Source organism: Elephantulus edwardii, unplaced genomic scaffold (assembly GCF_000299155.1).
Source record: "Elephantulus edwardii isolate Elephantulus edwardi_28Jun2011 unplaced genomic scaffold, EleEdw1.0 scaffold00103, whole genome shotgun sequence".
Lineage (NCBI taxonomy): Eukaryota > Metazoa > Chordata > Mammalia > Macroscelidea > Macroscelididae > Elephantulus > Elephantulus edwardii.
Genome location: NW_006399853.1, coordinates 622,025 through 646,651, shown reverse-complemented (window position 1 = coordinate 646,651; position 24,627 = coordinate 622,025). Strand labels below are relative to the sequence as shown.

The following is a 24,627-nucleotide window of genomic DNA, read 5'->3' as shown; positions in this document are numbered from 1 at the left end:
ATCAGAATCCTGAAATGGGACACTCGGATGGAGCACCTTTCAGGTGCATCTGGTGGGAGATTGGATTATTGCTGGGCACTGTTGCCATAGACTGTACCCGTTGACATTTCGTTGCTATTAGTTGAAACCTATAGATAAACTTAGTTTTTTTATCTAGTATAATCTACTAACAACATTTCAATTTTGTTCTGACTGTATTTGAAGTTTAATAAACAATGTAATGAATAATAGGGATTCAGAGTGATGAAAGAAAAACTTGATTTTTTTATGACAATTATTAAGTGTCCCCCTGTTATAGTTGTTAACAGAAGACTCAGGCAAACTCTGTTTCCTTTATTTTTGAGAAAAACTTCATGATTGGGAGGATTAGTAATTGTTGCTTTTCCATTGTCCAGCATTCATTTTGTACTAATAGATTATAGTATATTCTAATATAGCCCTTGCTGCAAGAGAGTTGACTCATGAATTGTGAGACTGCCATAGTGCGCAGAAAGGAGCGCCATGGTGATTAGTAGATGATTGGTAAGAAAAATATGCCTAAAGATTTTAGCTTTGAAGTTTGGATGTTTTTTAAATCCAAGTCCAGGTTTTTATGAAGTTGTGGCTTTTGGTGAATAGTCTGTACATTGTTTAATGTGAACCTTGATATTTCCTTTTTCCTTTCCCTACATGTAGCGTCAAGTGTACTCACTAAGCCATGAAAGTATCCAGCCAACCATGTACAAAAATAGAAACGTCAAGTGTTCTCACTAAGCCTTGTTCAGTGACTGTAGCCAACGATGTGAGCAAAAAGAAAGTGGATGTTATTGACCTCACAGTAGAAAGCTCTTCTGATGAGGAAGAACCGCCCGCCAAAAGGAAATGCATCTTCATGTCAGAAGCGCAGAGCAGCCCAACCAAAGGGTTTGTTACCTTCTAGTTCATTATTGATCCTTAACACATGCAGCTGACTCTTCTTTGGATAGATTTGTAAATTCCTCCTTGAAACCTCACATAGTCCATAGAAGAGTATCATTATTTTAATTGGATTTTCAAGTAAGCATAATGTTTCCAGGAAATTTGATGGAAAAAATAATTTCATCTTTGAGATGTGAGAGTTTGACATTATTCCCTCATGTCTAAGTATTTACTTCATATTTGAATGTTTATCATTTTTTGGAACCCATTTGTAAGGAGAAAATTTGGCATCTTAGACAAATGTGAAGAAATCTAGTGTAATGGAGTAGGGAATTTAGCAGGTGTAGAATCCAATTCCGGCAAAGCACTTAGGCATTCTGTGATTTTGGATGAGATATTTAACTTGTTTGAGGACCCTGTTTTTCACTTCTGTAAACTGAGGTAAAATAATACCCACCATCTAGGATTATTGTCAGATTTCAGTGAGATCATGAAGGACCTTGGTCTCCATGTCTCAGCATGGTAGTTGCACAGTAAAAACTGGGTTCCTTTCCTTTCTTGCCCTCTGCAGAGGGAAATATGGATAAGTAAATATGTTTTAGAATATGTTCTTTGATTCATCTTGCAGCAGCCATTGCTGTCCTTTCATAGTATTTTGCAATAGATAGTTCTTCTAGTGAGATTTTGAACACCTGCAAGGATGGAGCAAGGACATCTCCTGACATTCCGAGAACACATTCTTTCACACTTGGGTGTTCTCCTGATACCCCATGAACACAGACTTTCAGACACAATCTATATTCATTGTAGCCACCCAGTTCATTCCATGAAATAACCAGATTCCTAAAACTCCAGTACAGAAAAATTCTTACCAGAAAGGCCCACATGGCACCTTAAAGGAAAATTCTGAATTTCATTTTAAGAGAACATATTAAAATAACATTCACTGCCATTAGAAGTGCTTTAATATTGGGGAATGGATCTGGTCCTCTTGACAGATGCTGAAAAGGCATCTGATCCTATTAACTCTTTAAAACATGAGACTTATTGCATGATTTGATGCAGTCACTGTTTAATTTGTTCTTAGGCAGCATTAGTGAAAGGAGCACAGAGGATTGAAGATGGTAGTTTTACCCTGTTTTGGGCTAGCCGACTCCCAGAGCATTGTAGTTACTATTGATCCAGAAAGTTGCTAAAATGTGGTTAGTAGGGAGGACCAGGGTGGTCAACATGGACACCGTAGCCAGCTGGATGAATGAGTCCAAGGACTTTAGGTGGTAGACCTGGATAAAGATATTTTTAGTCCTTAGAAAAGAATAATTGATTAGCTGGCTTAAGTTTGTTTTTTGGGTTTTTTTCTCTTTTTTAAAATTTTTTTAAATTTTAATTTATTATTGTATGTGTGTACCATCAAATCAGATCTGACTGGTACAGGAGGAGATTGTTTCTCCTTCTCCAGCAGAGCATCTGGTGGATTTGAACCGTGCACCTCTGGGTTGCAGTACACCTTCTTGCCACTAGGCCACCAGAGCTAGCCAAGTTTTATTGTTTGTTATGACAGTTGGCAGGTCTGGGCCCAAGCAAGGAATGGTGCAGGCATTTGCAGTGGAGCCTCCTGAGTATAAGTGGGTGCTGTGTCCCTGACTTTGAGCAGATGCCCCTTTAACAGAATAACAGAACCAGAGTTGAGACTTGAGCCATTACTTTGTGGTCCCTTCTTTTTTTCATTTTCTTTTTCCAGTCCCTTCTGATATTTAAGGCTTTTTTTTAGTTTTTGTTCCTTTCATCCTTTTTAGATCCATATTGTGGCTCAGCCACAATGTTTTGCCAGTATTTTGTGTGTGTGTGTGATTTTTTTTTAACCTGTTTGGTAAATTTAACATAGGAGTTCTGAGTTGTGATTGTAATCAATACGAAAGAGAATGACAAACTAGGAAAACTTAAATTTATAGTCTAGAAGGTATATAAATAGCTACTGTTTTATCATTAATATATTAATAGCTGTTTTTTCAGCCCCTTTCTTTGCATAACTCCCATAGTATTTAAATGCAGGCATATAAAATAATCATTGTGTAACTTAAAAGTTTCTTTCAAGGAAAATTTTTTCACTATTATTTTTAGACAATAACAGCTACTTACAGCTTTAATTATAATAGAATTATTGTTAAGAATAGCAAAGTTTTTATCTTGATTAGTAATTGTTTTATACTTGACTAACATTACTCATGTTAGCTGTTTGTGAGGGAACCATAGGCATAATGGTTAAGGTCTTGGCAGCTAACTGAAATGTTGTTAAGTCGAGCAGCTATTGAGAGGAAAGGCCTGGGAGTGTGTTCCTGGGAGGATGTTAGCCTGGAACTGGAAAACCATGTGATGCAGCTTTCTGTCCTGTTAGGTTGGAATCTTATGGGGTTAAAATAAACTCAGTGGCGCCTCACAGTAACAACAGTGAATTATGTTGTTAGGAAACCTGGCAATTGAGTGATTTATTGCTTTGTCATTAATGAGATGGTATTCCAGACATAGGAAAGAAAGATATTATTAAATTAAAAACTATCGGCTTATTTACAAAAATGGGATTTCTTTTCTCTTTTTATGGTTATAGTATGGACACATGCAGAGAATTCTAGGTTATGGATGAAAGTTATTAAATTCTCAGCTCATTTTCAGACATCTAAGTATGGGATATATGATGAATTTCATGCTGTTCTTTGATCTAGAATGAATTTCCTTTTGTGTCCTAATGTTATATTAGTATATGCCATACAAATTTACAGTGAATCTATGCACTGTGTTCACATACACTTGTATACATGTATGTTTGCCAAGAAGAGACAAGAACACATTTTAAAGAGTCTTTTTCATTAGTTTATAGCAGTGCATTTTCACTAAACATAGTTATGTACATTTTCTCTCTAATTCTTGCTATTCTGTATCTATATATTTAGGCTGTGCTTAGATTGTTTTCCTATCAGAATGTGATTCTTAGGAAGAGTCTGATAAATACAAATCTATTACAGAACTTGAAAACTCATTTCAATTAACAGCTAATTTTAGAAATATTATAAAAAGTTGAATTTATATTAATGATTGCTAAGTTCAGATAATTAGAATTAACTAATCTGAAAATTTCTGTTTTTCAAGTATTTGCTTGATTTGTTAATTTTAAAACCCCACAGATTTTGATACTTCCTAATGATGTGTCAAGTCAACATTTTGTTTTCAGAGAAACAGATCATTTAAGTATTTAAAGAAAAATTTAATGTTGTTATCAGGAAAACATTTAAAATAACTTGGTATTCCTATGGTGCTAATATGTTGATACATTGACCCAACTCCTCTACAAGTATAAGAAAAAGAGAAGAATAGGAGCTTAATTTTTCTTTCCCAAAGTTAAGGTTCTGTTCAGGATTGACATAAAATCTTCAGTGTGCAATATCAAAAGAAGAGAAGCTGAGTAGGAGAAAAGAAAATGAGGTGAAATACATATTTTGGAGAAAGGGAGAGGACTTAAAAAATTTTACTTTCAACATACTTAAAAAAGAACTTTTTAGGTAATAATATTGTGATAATCAGCCAGAATCATCTGAGCCACTTTTGTCCCACTGCTAATAGGATCTTAATCACTTTCTCCTTCATAGCCCCTTCTCCTTATTCCCCCACTCAGTACTGGATTACACATTACTATGTGAGAGATAGAATCATGTGTGATTATAAAATACTTTTGGTGACTCCTGGCTGTATTCCCTCATGTAAAAGGCCACTGTTTTCAAACCTCTGAACAAAGGTGAACTTGAAAAAAATAACTTTCTCTATTTCATCCTGGTTTCTCTTTTCCCCTCTTTACTTCTTTGTGCAGTTTTAGGTGTTTGGGTAGCAGTGGAGTTCAAGAAATCTATTTTAATCACTTTTACCTTAGGAAAGTATGTTTTGAAATATCACACTTGAACTGTTGCTTCAAGTATATTCCATATGTCTCCTATGTTAACCAGATTTTTCTCTAACAATTGCCAACATAAACTTATGTTCTCTTAAAATAGCTAGGTTTTTCACATATTTTATTGTCATCTGTAATTCTGAGTATAATACAGTATGACAGGTATACAAGATCCTCATGTGTCAACAGTGTCAAATGCTTTTGGAAGAACTCTGAATAGATTGTCATTTAAATGTTTTGAGATTTAAGTAACACCAGAAAGCCAAATCCATTGTCCTCTAATTTATTCTGATTCATAGAGACGCCGTAGGTAAGAGTAGGTAGCCCCACTGGATTTTTGTGCTGTACATCTTGATGACAGCGGACTGCCGTATTTGCCCCCTAGGAAGCCTCTGATAGGTTCAAAACACAGACTTTTCTGTTAGACTTCACTCACTTTAATGACTGTGCCACCAGGTAAATTGTAATTAGATGCTTTTGAGTCAGCCCTGTGTACGACAGATTGAAACCCTGTGCCCTGTCTGGCGCCACCCGCAGTCTCTGCTGTGCTTTATTTAGCGCAGTGTTGGAGACGCTGTGCTGATCAGTCCTGTTGAGCCGTCTTCCTTGCATTTTGCTTACTCTGTCCTTTTCTAGGATTGAGTCCTGATAACATTCCCAGAGTACATTAGATGAAGTGTCACCATCATTACATCCAGCGAGCACTCTGCCTGCACTTGTAAGACAGATTTGTCTGTACTTTTGGCCGTAGATGGTACATTAGAGGTTGGAACATGAAGAATGTACACAAACATCATTATTTATTACTGCCACTCTGCTAGTTGGGAAGGGACATCTCGAGGTCCTAAAGTGTCGTTCCAGTTTGTTAAAACCTGTAGACTTGATTTTTTTCATCCTTGTATGGATCCCATTCTGCTGCAGAGTTCTGTGCTCCCTGGGAAGCTAACCTGAATGTTTTGATCCCTGTTTCTATCTTGTTACTAGTAACAAATATCATCTATAGATTCAGTTGTGTTGTTTAGTTATTAGAAATATTCATAGTATTTCTTAAACGTAATTTTTTACCTTGAGCTAAGGGGGGAAAATTCAGTTTAACTGAGGATGTAAAATGATTTCTCTTTAAATCATTTCAACTTTAAAACAGTTGAATTACAAGGATTAATTTTTGGAATAACTATTTTTTATATGTATTTAATTTTTACTTTTACCATATAGTTAACTTGAAAGTTTGAAACCCTCCTAGAAAAATAAGGTGCTGTTAGCCAGACTTTGAAATATTGTATTAAAAATATTAAGCAGCCATCTAATTTTCTCTTGCTGTCTACAACCATAGCTTGGTTAGCTGTAGGACTGGCTTTGATTTTCAGTAAGATGGCAAAAAGGAATTAGAATCTAAGTTCAAAGAACGACTTGCATAGAAACTTGAATTCTAGAATCCCTGAGTGGTAAAATGCTCAAGTGCTTCACCACTCAATGAAAGGTTAGCAGTTTGAACCCACCTAGCAGCACCTCAGAGGATGAGTCTGGCATTCTGATTCTGAAAGATCTTGGCTTTGGAATCCTGTGAAGCACCTCTTTTTGGGACCCCCATGAGTCAGAATCAGCTTAAAGGCAACTAACATTCACTGCTGAGCAGATCGAGTTGTCAGTGTCTGTGCATATGCTATAGAGTATATTACCAAAACCATGTGATTGTCGCTGTTAAGTGCCATCAAGTGAGTTGTGATTCCTAGTGACCCCATGTGACAGTAGAACTGCCTGGAGGCCTGGCTGTAATCCTTACCGGAGCAAATCACCAGGTCTTTTCTCCTAGAGAACTGGTTAGCTGCTGAGAGATTAACCATTGTGTCACCAGGACGACACTGACACAATATAAAATACACTTTTATTCTTGGGTGAACTAGGGCAGCGCTGTAGATTATGTTTTCATGTCCTTTCACTCTCTGTCCTAGCTGCTATTGAAAGCCAAGATATATTCATAATAAAATGAAGACTTAAGAGGACAGTGGTGTTGAAATTTAGTGAACTTGGTGTCTGAGAATGCCCAGGGGTGCAGCCCATCTCTCCTGTGAACTAACAGCCAGACTGTTTGTAATTTCTCATGCTATTTAAAACAGGGTTCTCATGTATCAGCCATCTTCTGTAAGGGTGCCCAGTGTGACTTCGGTTGAACCGGCTGGTATTCCGCCATCATTAACAGACTACTCAGTACCATTCCACCACACGCCAATATCAAGTATGTCATCAGATTTGCCAGGTACGTGGAGAGTTTTGTTTTACTTTTGTGAATTTTTTTCTTTTTACTCTTAATCTGAAGAGCAAATATAGTTTTACAACTGTAAATAGAAGTATAAGGGGAATTTGAAGGGTTTTATGTAAAGGTAGTATCTTTTTTAATATGTCATCTTCAAATGTTACTATTTTGTACCACAGATTAATCTGTGGGTTCCTTATAGGATGTGTAATAGAAAAGTAAAAACAACTTTATGCATTTTGTTCTCCCTTTTGGAGATTACTTAAGAGACTTTTTCTTGCTGTTGTTGAAGCGTCAGGATTAGAGATAGAATTTTCTCATCTATGATACACTTCTTGGTAGCCCATCAGAACATAGTATAGGATAGAGTAGGATCCTTTTAGCTGATAGCTTTACCCTGTGGATTTCTTTTCACCCTACTAAAGGAGCTCTCGTAGCCTAGTGGTAAGAAACTGCACTGCAATCCAAAAGGCATGTGGTTCGAGGTTACCAGCTGCTCCACAGGAGAAGGATGAGCAGGCTTCTCCTCTGCAGTTAACTGCCTCTTCAAACCCACTGGATGGTACTGAATCAGCAGTACACAACAACATGGTCCAGAAGGAGTCACACTGCTTGTGGACATGACCCAGAGGCCATGTCTCCCTAGTGGTTCTAATCCACCAGTGTCTCTGTGGGAGAAAGAGATAATGTGTGTGTGTGTGTGTGTATATATGTACGTATACATATATACACACACATATATATAAAATGTGTGTGTGTGTGTATAAAATGTATATATAAAACATGTGAGTTGTGTGTTTGGTATTTCAAGCAAGTATTAAGGAAATAAGTCCTAGTGCCACAGTGGTTAAATCACTGAGCTGTTAGCCGAAGGTTTACTGTTCAGACCCACCAGGGCTTCTTGGGAGAAAGATGTAAGAATCTGCTTCCAAAGAGGTTCCATCCTCAGACAACCCCATAGGACAGTCTTACAGGTTCCTGAGAGTTGACTCAGTAGCAACAGTTACTCTTTATTTGCGTGGGTTTTAGTGTTTTGTTTTTTAATTCTATTTTGAGATTTGTTTAGGGCTGATAGTTAAGCCTGTGGAGAACAGTATGGTGATGGTGGCTTTCATACCAGTTGATAAACAGAGTAGAACAAGGTCTTCCAGCTGTTGGTCTAGAACCTTCCTTAACATTTAAATAATAGTAATAATACTAACTCCAATAAAAACTCATGGTGCAACACTTTTGTCATGTTGTGTCTGTTTGAAGGGACTTCCTGTCATGTAGCAACATCTGAAATCCATTCACAGCACCATCTAAGAGTTGAGGTCTGTCTTCTGTGTCCTTTATCTCTGTGCTCTAGAAGAATTGCTCCTTTATTGTTATCTATGAATTATGTAGCTGTTATATATTAAAGAGATTAGCTTTTACTTTGGTTTTATTATTATAATACTCTCTTATAATTAATAATACCTTTACTTTTATTTTGTGCAGAATTTCTATGTAATTAGTCTTATTGTACAGAATATTGATATAATTGTAAGGATTTATAATAAAATATAAGTGAACATTGAGAATGCAGAGATGAAAAGTTTTAATACGTTTCTTAACATTCCTTTTAAATATCATAAACATGAATCTTCTGAATCTGCAGGAGAACAAAGAAGACTTGATATTAATAATGAACTGCAGCTTGGAACATCTTCTGATACTGTGCAACAATGAATACAAAATAAAACGAATTATTTGTATTTATGCAATGGAAAACAGCTTGGTTATTTCAAGGAAAAAATATGCCCGCCTTATTATTGTTAGTGCCATATTGTCAGGTGTGAATGGTGCTCAAAAGTTGTATCATAAGAACTTAAAAAGTACTGAACTTTTACGTATTTAATCATGTAGTAATTGTGTTCTGTTAAAAGTTTATGGCTCAAGAAAAGGAAATATGTAAGGAGAAAACGGAAATAACTTTACATATTTATGCATTTAAAATTAAAAAGTACAGTTTTATCAGTGTCAATAAATAAAGTATATTTAGAAGCTATCATTATAGTTTAAACATTACCTGTTTTTTTAGGTGTCTGAGTTTATTTAGTGTTGTTATAACAGAAATGCCACGAGTGGCTTTAACAAACATTGTCTCGCCATATTGGAAGCTAGAAATCCAAATTCAGAGGGCCATCTCAGGTGGACGACTTGTCTGTCCACTCTGGTGTCCGCTGTGGTCTTTTCTCCATCTGGAGGATGGTTCCTTGATGACTTCCATGTGACTTGGCTTCTCTCTTTCATCTCCCTGTTGGAATCTTATCCCACACTAATCCTCTGTCATATTATAATATAACCACAGGCACAGAAATTGGGGTTTACAGCATATATTTTTTAGAGACTTAATTCAATCCATTCTGTCCTTTTGACCCTCAAATTTCATTTGTTTGCTGTATGCTAAAGAAACTCATCATCACATCTTCCAAAAAGACTCAGCTACATCAAATGTGGATGATTTGACTGTCTCTCTTGGCCTCAACATCCCCTTTCCTTCTACCCCTTGGGAGTGGCAGCCCTGCTCCCTCAGCATTGGGTGGTGACCCCATCCCTCAGCATACCTCAATGACAACCCCATTCTAGAGAACCAAGTTAGAGAAGATCCGAGTCTGAAACTCTGGAGGCTGCGGCTGCGCGCTTGGAGTCCAGGCTCTGCCTTTTGAAGCGGTGAAGTCCCTGTCTCCTCTGCACCTCCTTTTCTTTCCTTTGAGGAGGGCAGCAGCTATTGCTCTTTGATCTGTTTCTTGCCTTGACATTTCGAGAGGCTTACTGTGGTGTTTCCTTTTGTTTATTCTTGGTCCTCTCAGTCTTAAGCTGCTGTGGTAGTTGACCAGATCCGTTAGTCACAGGCTTCCTGTCTTTAATAAAAGACTATGTTGTTACATCCTTGTTAAACAGTCCAACACACTTGTTCAATGGTTTGGTACCATAAGATTTTCCAAATTTGCATTGTACACAGTCTATTTTCCTAGTCCATCTCTTTCCATTCACATATATAAGCGGTATGAGAAAACAGTGGAGCCCCTTTAAATTTTTGCTTAGACATCTCATTAGCCAGATAGTCCATCACTTACATGCTTTAGTTTCCACCAAACATTTAAACATAAATTAGACCGTTTCTTTGCCACTTCATAAAAAGTGTTCCCATAGCTCCATTGCCCAGGCACATGTTCATTATTTCTTTTAAAGCTTCCCCAGAAGCCCATTCAGCATCCACATTTTTAGCAACATTCTTTTATTGTATTCTATTTATATGTATTCTATCAAATGGCAGAGACTCACCAACTGCCCTGGCTTCCTTCTAAGCCCTTGACAGAATGACCTTTGATAACTGAGTTTTGATCAACTCTTTGAGGCAATCTAGACTTGTATCTTAAACTCTGCCAGCCTCTTTTTAGTCCCTGATTCTAGTACTGATTCTACATTTTAGATATCCTTAGAACCTGTAGTACCAAAATCTTTCTTGTGTAATGTGGCAGTCACAGAATTAGCACGTGGCAGATGAATTTTCCTGCATTTTAGGCAGTTAGCCATCCAGTTTCAGAGTGCTGGCTCCAGAGGACAGCTTTCTCTCTCAGCTAGCTTTCAAGACAGCATTGTCTTTCTCCTTCCTCAAGATTATGTAGTGGTTGGCATCTTCCCTTGCCTTCCTGCCTCACATTACTTGTTTAATCTCAGTTATATCTCAAAAAAAGTTTGACTCAAGGTAGACCCATCACTAAGCTGCTCAGTTTATGATAAAAATGACAACTCATTGCCAAATAGGATTATAATCATTGTCATAGGGATTATTCTTTTACAACGTATTTTTGGAGCACATAATTCAACCTATAGCATTATTAAAATAGTTAAAACATTTTCAAGCATGAAATACTTAGGAAGGAGTAATAGTAAATTAATGGTACTTTGTCATTAACATTTGAAATTTATGAAATACGAACATTTTGCGAAAAAACAAGACTGCAGATTTTCAGTTACTAGTGAAACCACTCATTTTTATATAAGAATTTTAACAATCTAAGGCATAAAATCCAAGACTTTGGTGATAGTGTAAAGTATTTGACTAGAAGAAGTAATATCTGAAGTTTTATGTCAAACTTAGGTGTTAATGTTGACAGTAACATCTGTAATCTGGAGTTTGAGCGAAAATGGTAGAAAAAATTCTGTGTTTCGTTACCATACTCAATTATCCCAGAATATCCCAGAACATAGAAACCAGGTCCAAATCTCTGATTTTTTCCCTCTAGACTTACTATGTCAACTACAACAAATGAAAGATCACCAAAGACAGTTGAATGTGAACAGTAGCTGAAGAGCGAGACATGATGTCATGAAAATAGAAGGTCCTTAGACCCTGATGGGCAGCGTCTAGTGATAGAATCACAGACACAGTTTGAAAAGTATATTAAGCTTTGTGCATGTCTCCTAATGGAAACTGAAGTGAGAATACATATTTAGAAAATGAGTCCTTGAGTGATTCACCAGAAATGCCAGTGCTTTCTTCAGCAATTTTCCATTATTAAAAATTTGCTTATTCAACACAGTAAAAATTATTGCCCTAAAATAATAAAGAGCAGAAGGCAATATATAAATCTTAAAGTACCATTTGACACAAAATAAAATAAACCCAATTATAGTCCAGTTATTTTTATATCTTAGTAAGAGTAGACATGATTCTCAGAAGGTGTTGTAAGGGCTAGATAAATATTGTACTACTCAGCAAAAAGGATTTTATGGACAGTATTAATGTGAAAAGAAACACTTAATGACTTATGTCATCTAGTAATTACCAGTTACCTATGTAAAATCTTGTCTTAAACCTGCATCATATATTTAGCAATAGTCATAAAAATGGAAAATTTTGTCTAAAATTAAAAAAATACTTTGGAATTGGTTTTAAAAATGGTGCTATAGCTTATACTACTTGATAAGCATTTTATTGTATCTTTATAGATGATAGACAAATATTCTCTATTATTTCTTAGTTATAAATTATTTTTGCTGGTCTAAAATTTTTTAATATTTTCCCCCTTTATAGTCTTATTTTCCGTGCAGGGGCCTCTAGTGGGGGAGTTGTTCTGCCCCCCCCCCACAGATGACACCCCTCTGGTGATTCTAATTCACCAGCAGCTTGTGGGAGAAAGATGAGCATCTCCTGTGCGATTTGCAGCCTTGGTAAAGACACCAGAGGGTTAGTCATGAGGCTGTCCCAGCTCAGTGGCAGTGAGTTTGAGTGTTTATTTTGGGTGAAGTCTTGTATCAGATCTTTACTGTGTAATAATTAAATTTAATTAGCATCCAGTGTTAACATGTAAAAATTCATGACACAGAAATTGGCCTTTCCTAGTGACCTGTATCTAGTGTGTGATTCTAAAGAAATGTCTTTTAAATAATCAAAGTATTTAGTCAGAGAGGTCTAGGAGAACGGAAATTTATTACTAGAGTTTTAGGTCTAAAAGGTTTTTATTATTATAATTTTAATACTTCAGAATTATATTACTCAGAATCTGTTTTTCCACATTTCTGTTTTTCAAAATGATGGAAACGTTCTCGGTCCTTGGTTCAGAAAGTTCCCGAAGTTTAGCATCCAGTTAGCCTTGAAGCGATGCAGCTGGGCAGCGAGCAGCAGTGATGTGCAGCCCTGATGATGTGCTGCCTTTGATGGGTGGGATCAAGGAAACAGCAGTGAAAGAAAATGTGATTCTAGCTGAACCTCAACATGGTGTATTTTTAAAAAATAAATATCAAATATCTTAAGCGCCTACGTATGCTTGTTTTAATGGTTTGAATGCAGATCAGTGACAGAGGGGTCGGCCTTGTGTCCCTGGTCCTACTTCCCTGCACCCTGGATTGCTGTGGTGGAGTCTTTTTGGGGTATGGTTTCTCCTTTTGTTTTGTCAGGTAGTATGTTCATCCCTGTGTCTCGTGCACACTAAATGTTACTGCTTTTCTTGTGAATTTTCTTTGTGGCAGAGTGGTAAACACATCCCCCAAATGCTTTTTAGCTTAGAATACATAGGAAAATATATTTGGGAAATAATTCTAGTCTCCAAAGTAAAAGAGACAACTATTAACAAAGCATTTTTGTTTTAGGTTTGGATTTTCTTTCCCTTATTCCAGTTGATCCCCAGGTATGTATCCTGAATTTAAGCAACTAATTTATATTTGATTGTCGAGTATGTCATACTAACTAGTAATGACCAGTTGCATAAAATCAGGACAGTCAACTCTCAGTTACTTACACTCATGGACAGGTACTATGTAAATATTTCATACATTTTGTTAAAAAGAATTTAGAAAAAGTTTGATTTTTTTTTTCAGCTCAGAATATTTTGGCTTTAATACTTGAATCTATATTTTATTTCATTTCATAATCAGTTGACATTTCTTAAAAGCAGTTGAACAATCTGAATGAGGAGAAACAGTGCTAGGTGGCTGGAAGTTAATATTCACAGGCATAATTTGTAAAATATACATCCTCTATACGGACAAAAGGCAGCAGATTTGAATCATTGACTTTGCAGTCACGTAATTTTAAAGGCTGTAAGGTTAGGGCTTTGGGGATACCCCAGTTGATAGTTGCTATGTACCTCACTTCTGTTTTCTCTTATCAGTGGCCAACATGAAGGAGAAGGTGACTAGGGAAGTAGACTCAGGTGTTTGTACAGAGGAGTAGGGGCGGGACCATCAGCCACTGCTCCAGGAGAGGCTCTTAGTCGCTTATCACCAGTCTTCACCAGCCTCCTGTTCCCATGCTGTGCATCTGGTCACAAACAGGGGTATGGGGAATTTGGGCCTTTTTCACAAAATGATTACTTTCTCTTGACACTTGAATGTATTTTATCACATCAGTAGCTTCTTTTAAGAAAGGCATCTGTTACTTATTTTTCTAGGAGATAGATTTTTCAGGCTTAAAACTTTTATGTGCACATTATCTTTAAAAAATTAATCTTGAAGCCTAGAAGACTTGTAATAATAGCTCTGTTTGACCCACTTATGTGGCAGGCAAGCTCTTTATTTGATGAATCAATAGAAGCGGGTAAGGTTGTTTTAAATTTACCTTAAAATCCTTAGCTTTTGTTTTGCTTTGTCTCCAAACTACCCCCTTACTGACCCCGTGCACATTAAACACAGGGAATGCAGGATGAGATGAGAGGTTACAGTGGCTGCACACCCTAGAAATACAAGAATTCAAGGCCTGGAGCCCCATTGGCAGCATGCTAGAGCATCTAACACTCATTTTACAATTTTACATTTTAGTAGAGAGTTGGAGATTGATTGGCTTTTAGAGAAAAATTTTAATACCTGACAACTCAGCTATATTTAGAGCGCCCTAGAAGCTCTTGAGAAACACTTGCCTTTCCCCATTGAGCCTCTTTGTGGGTGGCATTCTTTTTCTTGTGACCCAAGTCATATATCCATTGTGAACATTAAAGTACTTCTGTGCCAGGCAACCTGCATTTTAATTGTTGCCTTCCACTGACTGACAGCTTAAATCTGGGGCTGTTCCCATTTTATAGGCCTTGATCAAGGTCATGTAGTCTAAGCTTCAGTTTTCAGTTCCTGTTCTATAATCCAATGCAGACAGTCCCCTGGTTACAAACATCTGACTTAGGTCCAACCTGAAGTTACCAACCAACCAATTCCGTAAAGCCTCTGCTTCTAGAAGTTTATGCGACTTGCAGTGGTTTGCAATATGAATCAGCTGCTACTTTTTTGACCTACATCAAAATGTTAGTAGTAGTATAGATGTTTGCGTGAACTTGCAAGTATTAGTGTGTTTTGGGGTGTTTTTTTTTATAAATAGAAGGTACAGTGTATACAGGCAAACATTTGACTGACGTAAGTAACAAACTCTACTTAACTGCTCCAGCTTATGTACAAATTTGACTTAAAGACATACTTCAGGACAGAATGTGTTCGTAATGTTAAGGGGGCTACCTGTATATCTTGACGATGGCTCGAATAAGGTAAGTCCCCTGGTTACGAACTCTTGACTTAGCGACAACTTGCACTTGACAACAACAGGCTATTCTAAAGCCCTGTTGCATTAAAATTTTGTGTTAAGTCCCGTGGTTCATGATAAGCATTTCTTCAGGGAGTGCATGAGAACATTGCGTGGCATCAACATTTTGTTGACTCCAAGGAGAACAGCATCAGACCTTTAAAACTGGATCACATTGCCATTAACGCTGTTTTTAGTGTTTAACTTTGTATTTGGCTTAAATTTTCCTCTTATTTACCCTTGTAACCATGCCTCCAAAGCGTAAATCCAATGCAAGTGCGGGGGATGCATCAAAGAAAAGGAAAAAAATCACAATGGAAAATAAAGTGGAAATAATAAAGCGATCGGAAAGAGGGGAAACGCCATCCTTCATTGGGAAAGCGTTAGGCTACAGTCGGTCAACGATCGGAACCATCTTAAAGGATAAAGTGAGAATAATGGAGCACGTGAAAGGCTCAGCCCCTATGAAAGCCACGATTATCACTAAGCAGCGCAGTGGGTTAATTATTGAAATGGAAAAGCTGTTGATAATTTGGTTAGATGACCAGAACCAGCGCAATATGCCCGTTAGCCATACCCTAGTCCAGGAAAAGGCCCGAAGCCTTTTCAATGACTTAAAAGCTGCACGGACGGCAAGTGAAGGTGGTTGTGCTGAAGAGTTCGTTGCCAGCAGGGGTTGGTTCAATCGCTTCAAGGTGAGGGCGAATTTACAGAACATTCAGGTGCATGGTGACGCAGGGAGTGCAGATGTCAGTGCTGCAAGTGATTTTTCTGAAATGTTGAAAAGAATTATTGAGGAGGGAGAATATTTGCCAGACCAAATATTTAATGTAGACGAGACAGGGTTATTTTGGAAAAAAATGCCTGAAAAGACCTACATTTCAAAAGAGGAAAAAGATGCACCGGGGCATAAGGCATCGAAGGATAGGCTGACATTGTTGCTTGGAGGTAATGCCTCTGGGGAATTAAAGCTTAAGCCTTTGTTGGTATATCGCTCCCTAAATCCGAGGCCACTTCGTTGTGTCATTAAGGCGTGCCTTCCTGTTATTTGGAAGGCCAACGCAAACGCTTGGGTTACAATTGCCATCTTTGAAGACTGGTTTCTGAACCATTTTGTCCCGGTTGTTCAACATTATTGCCTGACCAAGAAAATCCCCTTCAAGATTCTCCTTGTGCTTGACAGCGCGCCCGGACATCCAAGTACTCTAGATGACCTCCACCCCAATGTAAAGGTGATATTTTTACCCCCCAACACCACATTGCTACTCCAGCCAATGGATCAGGGAGTCACAGCCTCATTTAAGGCGTATTATTTACGGCGGACCTTCTCCCAAGCAGTTGAGGCCACCCAGGATGATGTGATGAGCCTCAGGGAGTTCTGGAGGAACTATAACATTTACGATGCCATTAAAAACATTGCCGATTCTTGGGATGAAGTGAAGCCGTCCAGTATGAAAGGAGCATGGAACAAATTGTGCCCCCAGTTTGCACACGCTTTCCAGGGGTTTACAGCGGATGACATTGCTGAAGCCAGGCAAGCTGTGGTTAATATTGGTCATCAGTTGCAATTAGACATCAGTGAGAATGATATTGTAGAGCTACTCAACTCTCATGCCGAAGAGCTAACCAATGAAGACCTTATGAAACTAGAGCAGCAGATGGTAGCATTTGAGGAAGAAAGCAAGGACCTCAGAGTTCTAGAACCGAAAAGGTTTCTGTCGAAGGAGTTGGCCAAAGCCTTTTATCTCATTGAAGCCGGGATGGCAAAGTTAGAGGAGCAAGACCCTAACACAGAGAGGTTCTCCAGAGTTCACCGGGCAGTGACAGAGGGTCTCAGCTGCTATAGGGCCATTTATGATGAGAAAAAGGAAAGCTCCGTACAGATGCCCCTTGATTTCTGTGCCAAGAGAGGAGCTTCAGTAGGAGAGCCTCAGTCAAACCCTGGCTTCCCAGCACCAGACCCATCATCCTCAGAAATCACCATTGCACCATCCTCAGCTCCTGCATCCTCCAGTTATTAATGCTACCTCACAAAAGGTCACACTTTCTAGCTCGATAGTTTAATTATTTTTGACAATGCTATATCTATGACACGGATTTTTCTCTTCAATATAGTTCCTGATATCGTTTTTATTATTACTGTCTTGCACTGTTATTATGTACCATATCATAAATTATTAATGTTTAATATACTCTGAAAATGTTAAGTGTTTTATATGCATAGAAAGGTAAAAAATATATGCTATATTCTAAGACAAACGTTTGACTAGTTGACGCTCAAACAGAACCATACGCACCTGTTCTGACTTACCTACAAATTAGACGTAAGGACGGACATAGGAACCAATCTCGTTTGTAACCCGGGGACTATCTGTAATATATAGAATGAAAAATACGGATCATTCATCTCCTTACTGGTCTTCTTTCATGCATTAAAGCTAAACTTGGCAAGTTTCTTGCAGTATATATCCCTCCATGGCTGTTGAGTCGATTGCAACTAATTGTTAACCCCCATCAGGTTCCAAGGTGCAGTTTCCCTACAAGATACACTATGCTGATAGAAACTCAGCTTTGGGTGCCTTATACCTCTCTTTGTTCCTGTTCTTTAATGCTAGAATATTAAATTGATAATCCATGTGGGAATCAGTAACCAGGATGATGAGGGGTTTGAGATCTGAACAAGGGGGGAAAGGAAGGAGCTGGGTTTTAAGTTTCATCCCTGAGTTCTGTGCTTACACGAGGTCATTACTCTGAGCATGCAGGGCTAGGTAGCCACTGTGTAGTGTCTTGGGATGATTGTTGACTTTCTGATTATATAAGAATTTTTACGTGTATTTAAAGAACTCAAACGCCACCACTCCACTTATCTTTACGTTCATAAAGTGTCTGCTTGATTTTACATGTTGAGTTACTGAACTTGATGTTAGTTAGCATTTTTGCTTAGTACTATTACAGAAATATTTACTAGCCTTTTGCATTGTTGATTGCAAGTCTGTCTCGATACATTTGCTGAACAAATTCTTAAGATTTAATAGGAGTCATAATTGTGGGGCCAGTATTAAATGACTTGAGTTATAATTCACATTATTTGTGCTTTGATTTATGTGGTCCACCAATTTTATACAACTTTTAGAGAATAAAGAATGTTCTACATTCACGAAGTAATTGAAAATAGCTAAATTCATGCCACCTTCCAACCAGAGATGAGAAGTTTTGAGAAATGTTTCGATCCCAATGGGATTTAACTGCGTGGCTGTCACTTATGCGTATATAACAATCTCTAGTCTCTTTATTTAAAAGTCAATGTCGCCTCTTCCTCATCGGCATCATTGTTTGTTTCAAGCAGTACTGTCCTCCTATGTTTTTGGATAGTCTCACCTCACCCCTAACAGCAAGCAGTGCGTCTGTCACCACCAGCAGCCCCCATGAAAGCAGTGCTCATGTTAGTTCAACCAGCAGCAGGAGTGAGACAAGGGTCATAACCAGCAGTGGAAGTAACATTCCTGACATCATCTCATTGGACTAAGGAGGACTCGTTGCATTCTAGGAATCATTCATCATAACTGCTCTTTATTGGATCTTTGGTCTGTGGAACCTTTTTTTTTTGGGGGGGGGGGCAGTTGCTTTGCTATTTATTGACACGTCAAGTGGATTCATTTGCTTTTTGAGAGATGAACACAGATGACTGCAGCAAGAACCAAATGATGTGGAAGGATTTTTCTTATTTATGGTATTCGTAGAGCATCAGACCATTCATCCATAACTGTGTCTCTCCAAGTGATGGACTTCAATTTCATATGGGTGAATTCTACAAGTGGACTTTTTTTTTGTTATTATAAAGGGCAATACTATTATGTAATTAAATACTCAAGTTTTTTCTAGTAAAAAAATAAAAGATGTAATTAATGATTCTGGAATGACATCAACTTGTATTTAACCTGATGTGAAGGAAAAAGTTATACAGGAAGAAGCATTGTTTGCTGAGGGCTCTTTACCTCTTAGACGTGAAGAAGCCTTGATAAGTGGCCGAGCGTGGGCTCCATTTTCTCCCGGGGATTGGTTTTCTTCCTGATCTCACCCACAGAAGTGGCCTTTGATAAGCATCTTGCCCTGATTGTCACCGATTGTTAATGAACAGAGGATGAAGCCTGTACTTTGGCTGCTGTGAGTTATGTTGAAAAATACGCAGATTCTGTCCTGACTTAATGTGTGTTATTTTGGGTTACTGTACACTTTTGGTCTGTAGAGCTTTTTATAAATTTGGAGACTAGCTTTCTCAGTTAAAAAACAAAAACAAAAATCTGTGCAGCCATTCAATGAAATGATTTTGAGCTAAGGTATGGTTGGAGGGGGTTATAGAATTTTCCTCACTCTGGAAAGGAAAAAGGAGCTTGCTGGAAGCTGAACAGAATTAGGAGAGGCAGGAGTAGCAAAGTCATCCCTAAATAACTTCTTGAACACTTAATTTGCTTGCTTATTTTGCTGAATAATATATAATTTGTTGAAACTTTTCATAAAGGGGGAAAAATCACTGATCATATTTATTAACAATGTAATCTCAAAGTTAATTAATGGCTTCTAAACACTGAAAGTTTTACTTGAAACTCTTAAAGAGAAAACAATTAGGAATGTTGGGGCTGAAGTGAGGAGGGGTCCCTGCTACCCTCAAATACTCCTAAGGGCCCTTGCTGTTCTGAGAAAACAGTTTTGCCTCTTTGAGGAAATTATTCACCCAAAGTTTTTCTTTTCCTCTGACTGCTTAAATAATATTGGGGTTTCTCAGTTAATTAAAAGGTAATGGGATACTTAGATTTCTCTCCCTAATCTGAATTTACTTCCTTTAAAGGAACTGTCTCCATTTTTTCCCTTTATTAATCCAGTGAATTGATTCTCTCTGCAGTTTCAGTTAGAAAAGCGAGGGACACACAGCTTCATGGCCCATCTAACTCTGGGGAGCTGACTTACCTCTACTTGTGTTTTGCCTCTTCTCCAATTTTCATGGCTTTTCTGTCCTTTTGTACTGATTTAATTTCATCCTGTGTTCTGCGTCATTCCTTCTTGGCTACATCACCCCTTTGTTTAATGTACTGTTCCTGTGGATGGGCTGCATTTTATTAAGGCCATGGGGAAATCAGGCTTACAGCAGTGACTGTGCCATAGTTGCCAGTTATACCTACCTAATCATTAGGTTTCTAATACATGTTTTTAGTCCTTTGGTCCAGATACAGATTTTCTTCCTAGTAATATTTTATGTTGCTGCTCTTAATACAGATACCCTTTCTGTTAACTTTGTATAACCAGAAAATGGTAAATTGATTTGTGTGCTATAATTTGTTAATAAAGAAATGATGTATATTTGTTATCCTTTTGTTACCCTTTAGATTCTCCACCACCTCCCTCTAATTTAACCAAGTAGTTGTACAAGGAAAAAGAGAATCTTGATGGAAGATAGGTGGTTTTTACTTGCTTCTTGGAACCAATGCCCGTGCTCCTGTGGCGGGGCCCTTTCTTTGTCACTACTCTGTGAACTACTACTCTGTGTTCCTTGTGGCTGTTTTCCACTCAACTGATAAATTTTTACTGATAAATGATTTTTCAACATATATATACACATGTATATACACAATTTAAGTTTGATAAGGAATTCTGCAGTTTGGGTTTATCTTTGTGTGTTTATGCAGGTAAGTACTCTTGTCTGCCTTTGGCCCTATGCCAGTGTTTATGGTTAGCCATTCTTTGTTTAGTTACTATTTTTCTTTCCCCTTAAATCAAGACCTTGACTTTTCACCAGTGTGTTTTTAGAGGACAGGTATAATATTCGTTCAGAAGGGGTCATCTTGCCTGTTCGCTAGATGTCAGCCAGCCAGTGATCATCCGGGGTAGCCTGTTCAAGGGAAGAAATTGCTGTTAGCAGGCTTATGATCACTTAACTGTCCTGTGTTTTTCTCTTTCTTCACGTAGAAATGTCCAGGGCTTTTCTCATTTGATGATGGATGGTAATTGATGCTGAGTATCTTCAAACCTGAGGTTTGCTTGTACTCTCTCACTTCTCTCAACTTGATGACTGAGGATTTCGGCCTCTTCCCTGCCTCCCCCCATTTTTGACAATAAGACAATTTTGAAAGTCAAGCAGAACAGTCAGGGTGAATTTAAGTTATTTATCTGAATCTGACTGTTAGGTATTTCAGGAAAGCTAGAGTAAATGCATTGGATTTGTTTACTCTTAGTATCATTGCCTTTGAATGGAATTTGAAGGAAACTAAGTTGTTGAATTTTGGGCAAAACCCAGTAATAGACTATTCCTAGTTGGATAGAGGTTTTTACCTTCAGACTATTTCTGAACATTTTCCATTTAGTTAACTAAGTTATTTCTTTTCCTTCTGCCGGTTAAGTATTAGTTACACTTGACTTTTTAAAGTAAAAGGGGTATTAGATTTATTATTAGGTTTGTCTGTTATTTCTGTTCCCACTTAATGGGTTTAAAAGAAAAAAGCTTAGCTATTTTGTCCTTGTTTTTAATTTTCCCAATTTATCCCTAAAACTTTGAAGACATACTTCTGTGGAATGTCATACTGAATTATTTCTCATCTCGTCATAGAAAATACAGAACAAAGCCTCTTTTTTTAATTTTTATTGTATTATTTTTACGTGTACCGTCAAATCAGATCTGACTGGTACAGGAGGAGATTGCCCCCTCCTTCTCCAGCAGAGCATCTGGTGGATTTGAACCACGTACCTCTGGGATTACAGTGCAGCATCTTGCCACTAGGCCACCAGAGCTCCCTAGAACAAAGCATCTTTTAAACTAAGATAAAACATTGGGTTAGTGACCCAGGATGTGTGTCATGTGGGAGCTTAGAGGTAAGCACAGACAGGTGATTGACAACTCGGTCTGGGTCACCAGCTGTTCTCCCACGGTTCTGCGTGAATGTAGCAAAAGTGGTGAGAAATCATTTAAGACTGTCTTTGACTTTAAAAGTCTGACACTTCCACCTTACTGATCTGTAATTCCTGTTTTTGTTAGGAACCACCCTCCTCCTGTTAGAATAAAGTGTTAAAAAAAATCTGTTCCCTAATATTCACCTCTTTGGGTAATGGTTTTATTTATGCCAATAATACATACTCCTTATTAAAAAATCACTCAGTATAGAAAGTAAATAAAGGATATCTATTTCCTGTGTTCCAGAGTAAAATGTATCATTTTTAATATTTGTGTAATTCTTGCCCAGTCTCTACTGTTTGTACATGTTCTAAAGTAATGCTTTCATGTCTTTTCAAAATAATCATGTATTTGTTTTTCTCGGTCTACAGGTTTTACTCCATGTCATTAAATCTGTGCCATCATTTTATTAATTGCATATTATGTTGTACAGCAGGATTGGATCTCATGATGCTGATGTGAATGTCTTATTTACAGAAATTATTTCCTCAGGATAAATGCCTGGATATAGAATTTCTGAGTCAGAGGATATGAATATTTTTGTAGCTTTTGATTGGCTATCACCTTATGAAATGGTTTTGCTAGCTGTGTTTCCCAAGAATGTCTAACCCTGTTTTCCAAGAACATGAAGTATTTATTTCTGTGCAAGCCTCTGCACTTAACCCTTCTGTCCTCCTCCCCTGGTCAGTCAGTTAGGTGAATGAATTTTGAGGAATTGAATAGATTTTTCTAGCCTGTCTCTCTTTAAAGTATAACATGGCATGTTCAGAAATCGCTACATATGGATACTTGAATGATTTCTCAAAAAATTTTACTTGCACTGTGAAATAGCTCTTTCCCCCCCCCCTTTTTTTTTTTTCTAAATAGGGTTTATCCCTAGAGCCGGCCCTTAGTAGCTAGCTCCCTTTTTGCTCTTCCTGTAAGGTCCGTCTTGGACTTTCTGAGTACCCCAAAGGTGGTAGGATCTCCCAAAGCCAAGGCAGTCCAACCTAAACTGGAGAAATGGTTAGGCTAAACAGCACAGTCATGGGAAGGCTTTGTCTTCTCTCATGTTTCCAGAAACATCTCCACCTTCCCGGGCTGAGGTCTGCTGTGTGAAAAGGAACAGTTTTTAAAATGTTTATCCTGCTGTTTTCTTGACTGACCTACCCCATGGCGTGTTTCTCACACTATTCTTTCCTGCTAGATGACTTGTGCAGCTTTGTCCCCTTTTCCTTCGTGTTCTGCAGGTGTCACTTAAAATGTAGGGTGTTATCAAATAGAATGTACCTCTTATTTTGACTATCATGAAACTGTTGTAGAAATGCTTATTAAGTGTACGCGGATGGAGTATATTATAAAAGATGTAGACTCTAAGCAGCTTAAAAAGATCTATTTATTTTTCCTTGCATTCTTAACCAGTTATACACAGTAATAGAATTTCACAGTAACGTCTCATTCCTCGTAGCAGTCCTTTAAAAGAAAGTAATAGTCCCATTTTACAAAGAAAGGAGCAGATTTACGTAAAGTGTTCGAGAGTCACAGTGAAAATGTTGTCTTAGGAATCCAACTCAGACCAGCCTCAGAAGGCCTCTGTCTAAAAGCCTAGAGTGTTAATATCAAAATTAGGAAAAATGTGTTCACGTGATAACAAGAGCAAAGATATCATTGTTGCTAGAACCATTTTGAAGGAAGATGGACGCTTTGGGGACTAGCTGCTTACTGGATTTAAGAACTGAGTCCACTTCTCAAGTCTGAGGTAATGTAGAGAATAATAGTGCTTTTTATAGAGAGTACAGATAGGAGATCTTCAGAGTGACAGTCATTTTAGAGAATACAAAGAGAAGTTTGAGGTTTAGTTTGATTGTTCTGCAGTATTAGAAAGGAAACATAAGATGTTTGGATATTTAACTGGTAATTGGTTGACAAAACCAGCAGACTATGAAGCCATAAGCTCAGACACCACCCTCTGATGTTGACAGGGCACCGGCACGATGCCATCAATCTCTCCCTGGAGAAGAGATTGTGACCAGTGCACAACTTAGATGACAGAAGTTCCATGAGACTTCAGAGCAGACGAACCCAGTTTTGTCTCACCTGTTGAAAACATTTTAAGAAATACAAACCTCTCATCCATTCTCCTCTTCACTCCTCATTCATCCACCTTGGTTACTTTCCATCCCATCCCTCCCAACCTGTTCAGCTACACCTCATCCTTTACTTCAGTGCCTTGGTTTTCCCCCTCCACTGCCTTGCAGCCTAACTTGACTCTTAGCTCTCAGCTGAGGTCCTGCCAACAGCGCTCCATGCTGGGCTGTGTTCACATCCTCACGTACCTCACCAGGAGATAGGTGCTATCTTTTCTTCTGGATGTCATTTCAGATCATTTTCTGAATCCTCTGAAGAGAAATCTCATCTATTTGATGTCTACACCAAGAGCTTATGCTGTCAGCTTCATCCCTTATCAGTTTAACTCCAGGCCAGTCCCTTTAGTTTGTTGAAGGCTCCCTTCCCTGACTCATTGTTTTCCTTAGCTTCTCTCATTCTCTGTCTAACTATTCTGTGACGGTCCATCCACACTCTTATTG

General features: G+C 37.9%; 1 protein-coding gene across 2 annotated transcripts in view; it reads left to right on the top strand.

Moving 5' to 3' along the window:
* PIAS2 (protein inhibitor of activated STAT, 2) overlaps positions 1 to 18,646 on the top strand; it is a 46,106-nt gene extending 27,460 nt beyond the window's left edge. The window contains exons 10-13 of one of the 2 annotated variants that reach the window (XM_006891691.1): positions 732 to 903; positions 6,952 to 7,091; positions 13,209 to 13,246; positions 18,467 to 18,646. In XM_006891691.1, the coding sequence (XP_006891753.1) occupies positions 732 to 903; positions 6,952 to 7,091; positions 13,209 to 13,246; positions 18,467 to 18,646 (530 nt within the window). Of the gene's footprint in view, positions 1 to 731; positions 904 to 6,951; positions 7,092 to 8,727; positions 8,799 to 13,208; positions 13,247 to 18,466 lie in introns of those variants that run through there. The other variant, XM_006891692.1, reaches the window with a different exon arrangement.
* The last annotated feature ends 5,981 nt before the right edge of the window (positions 18,647 to 24,627 follow it).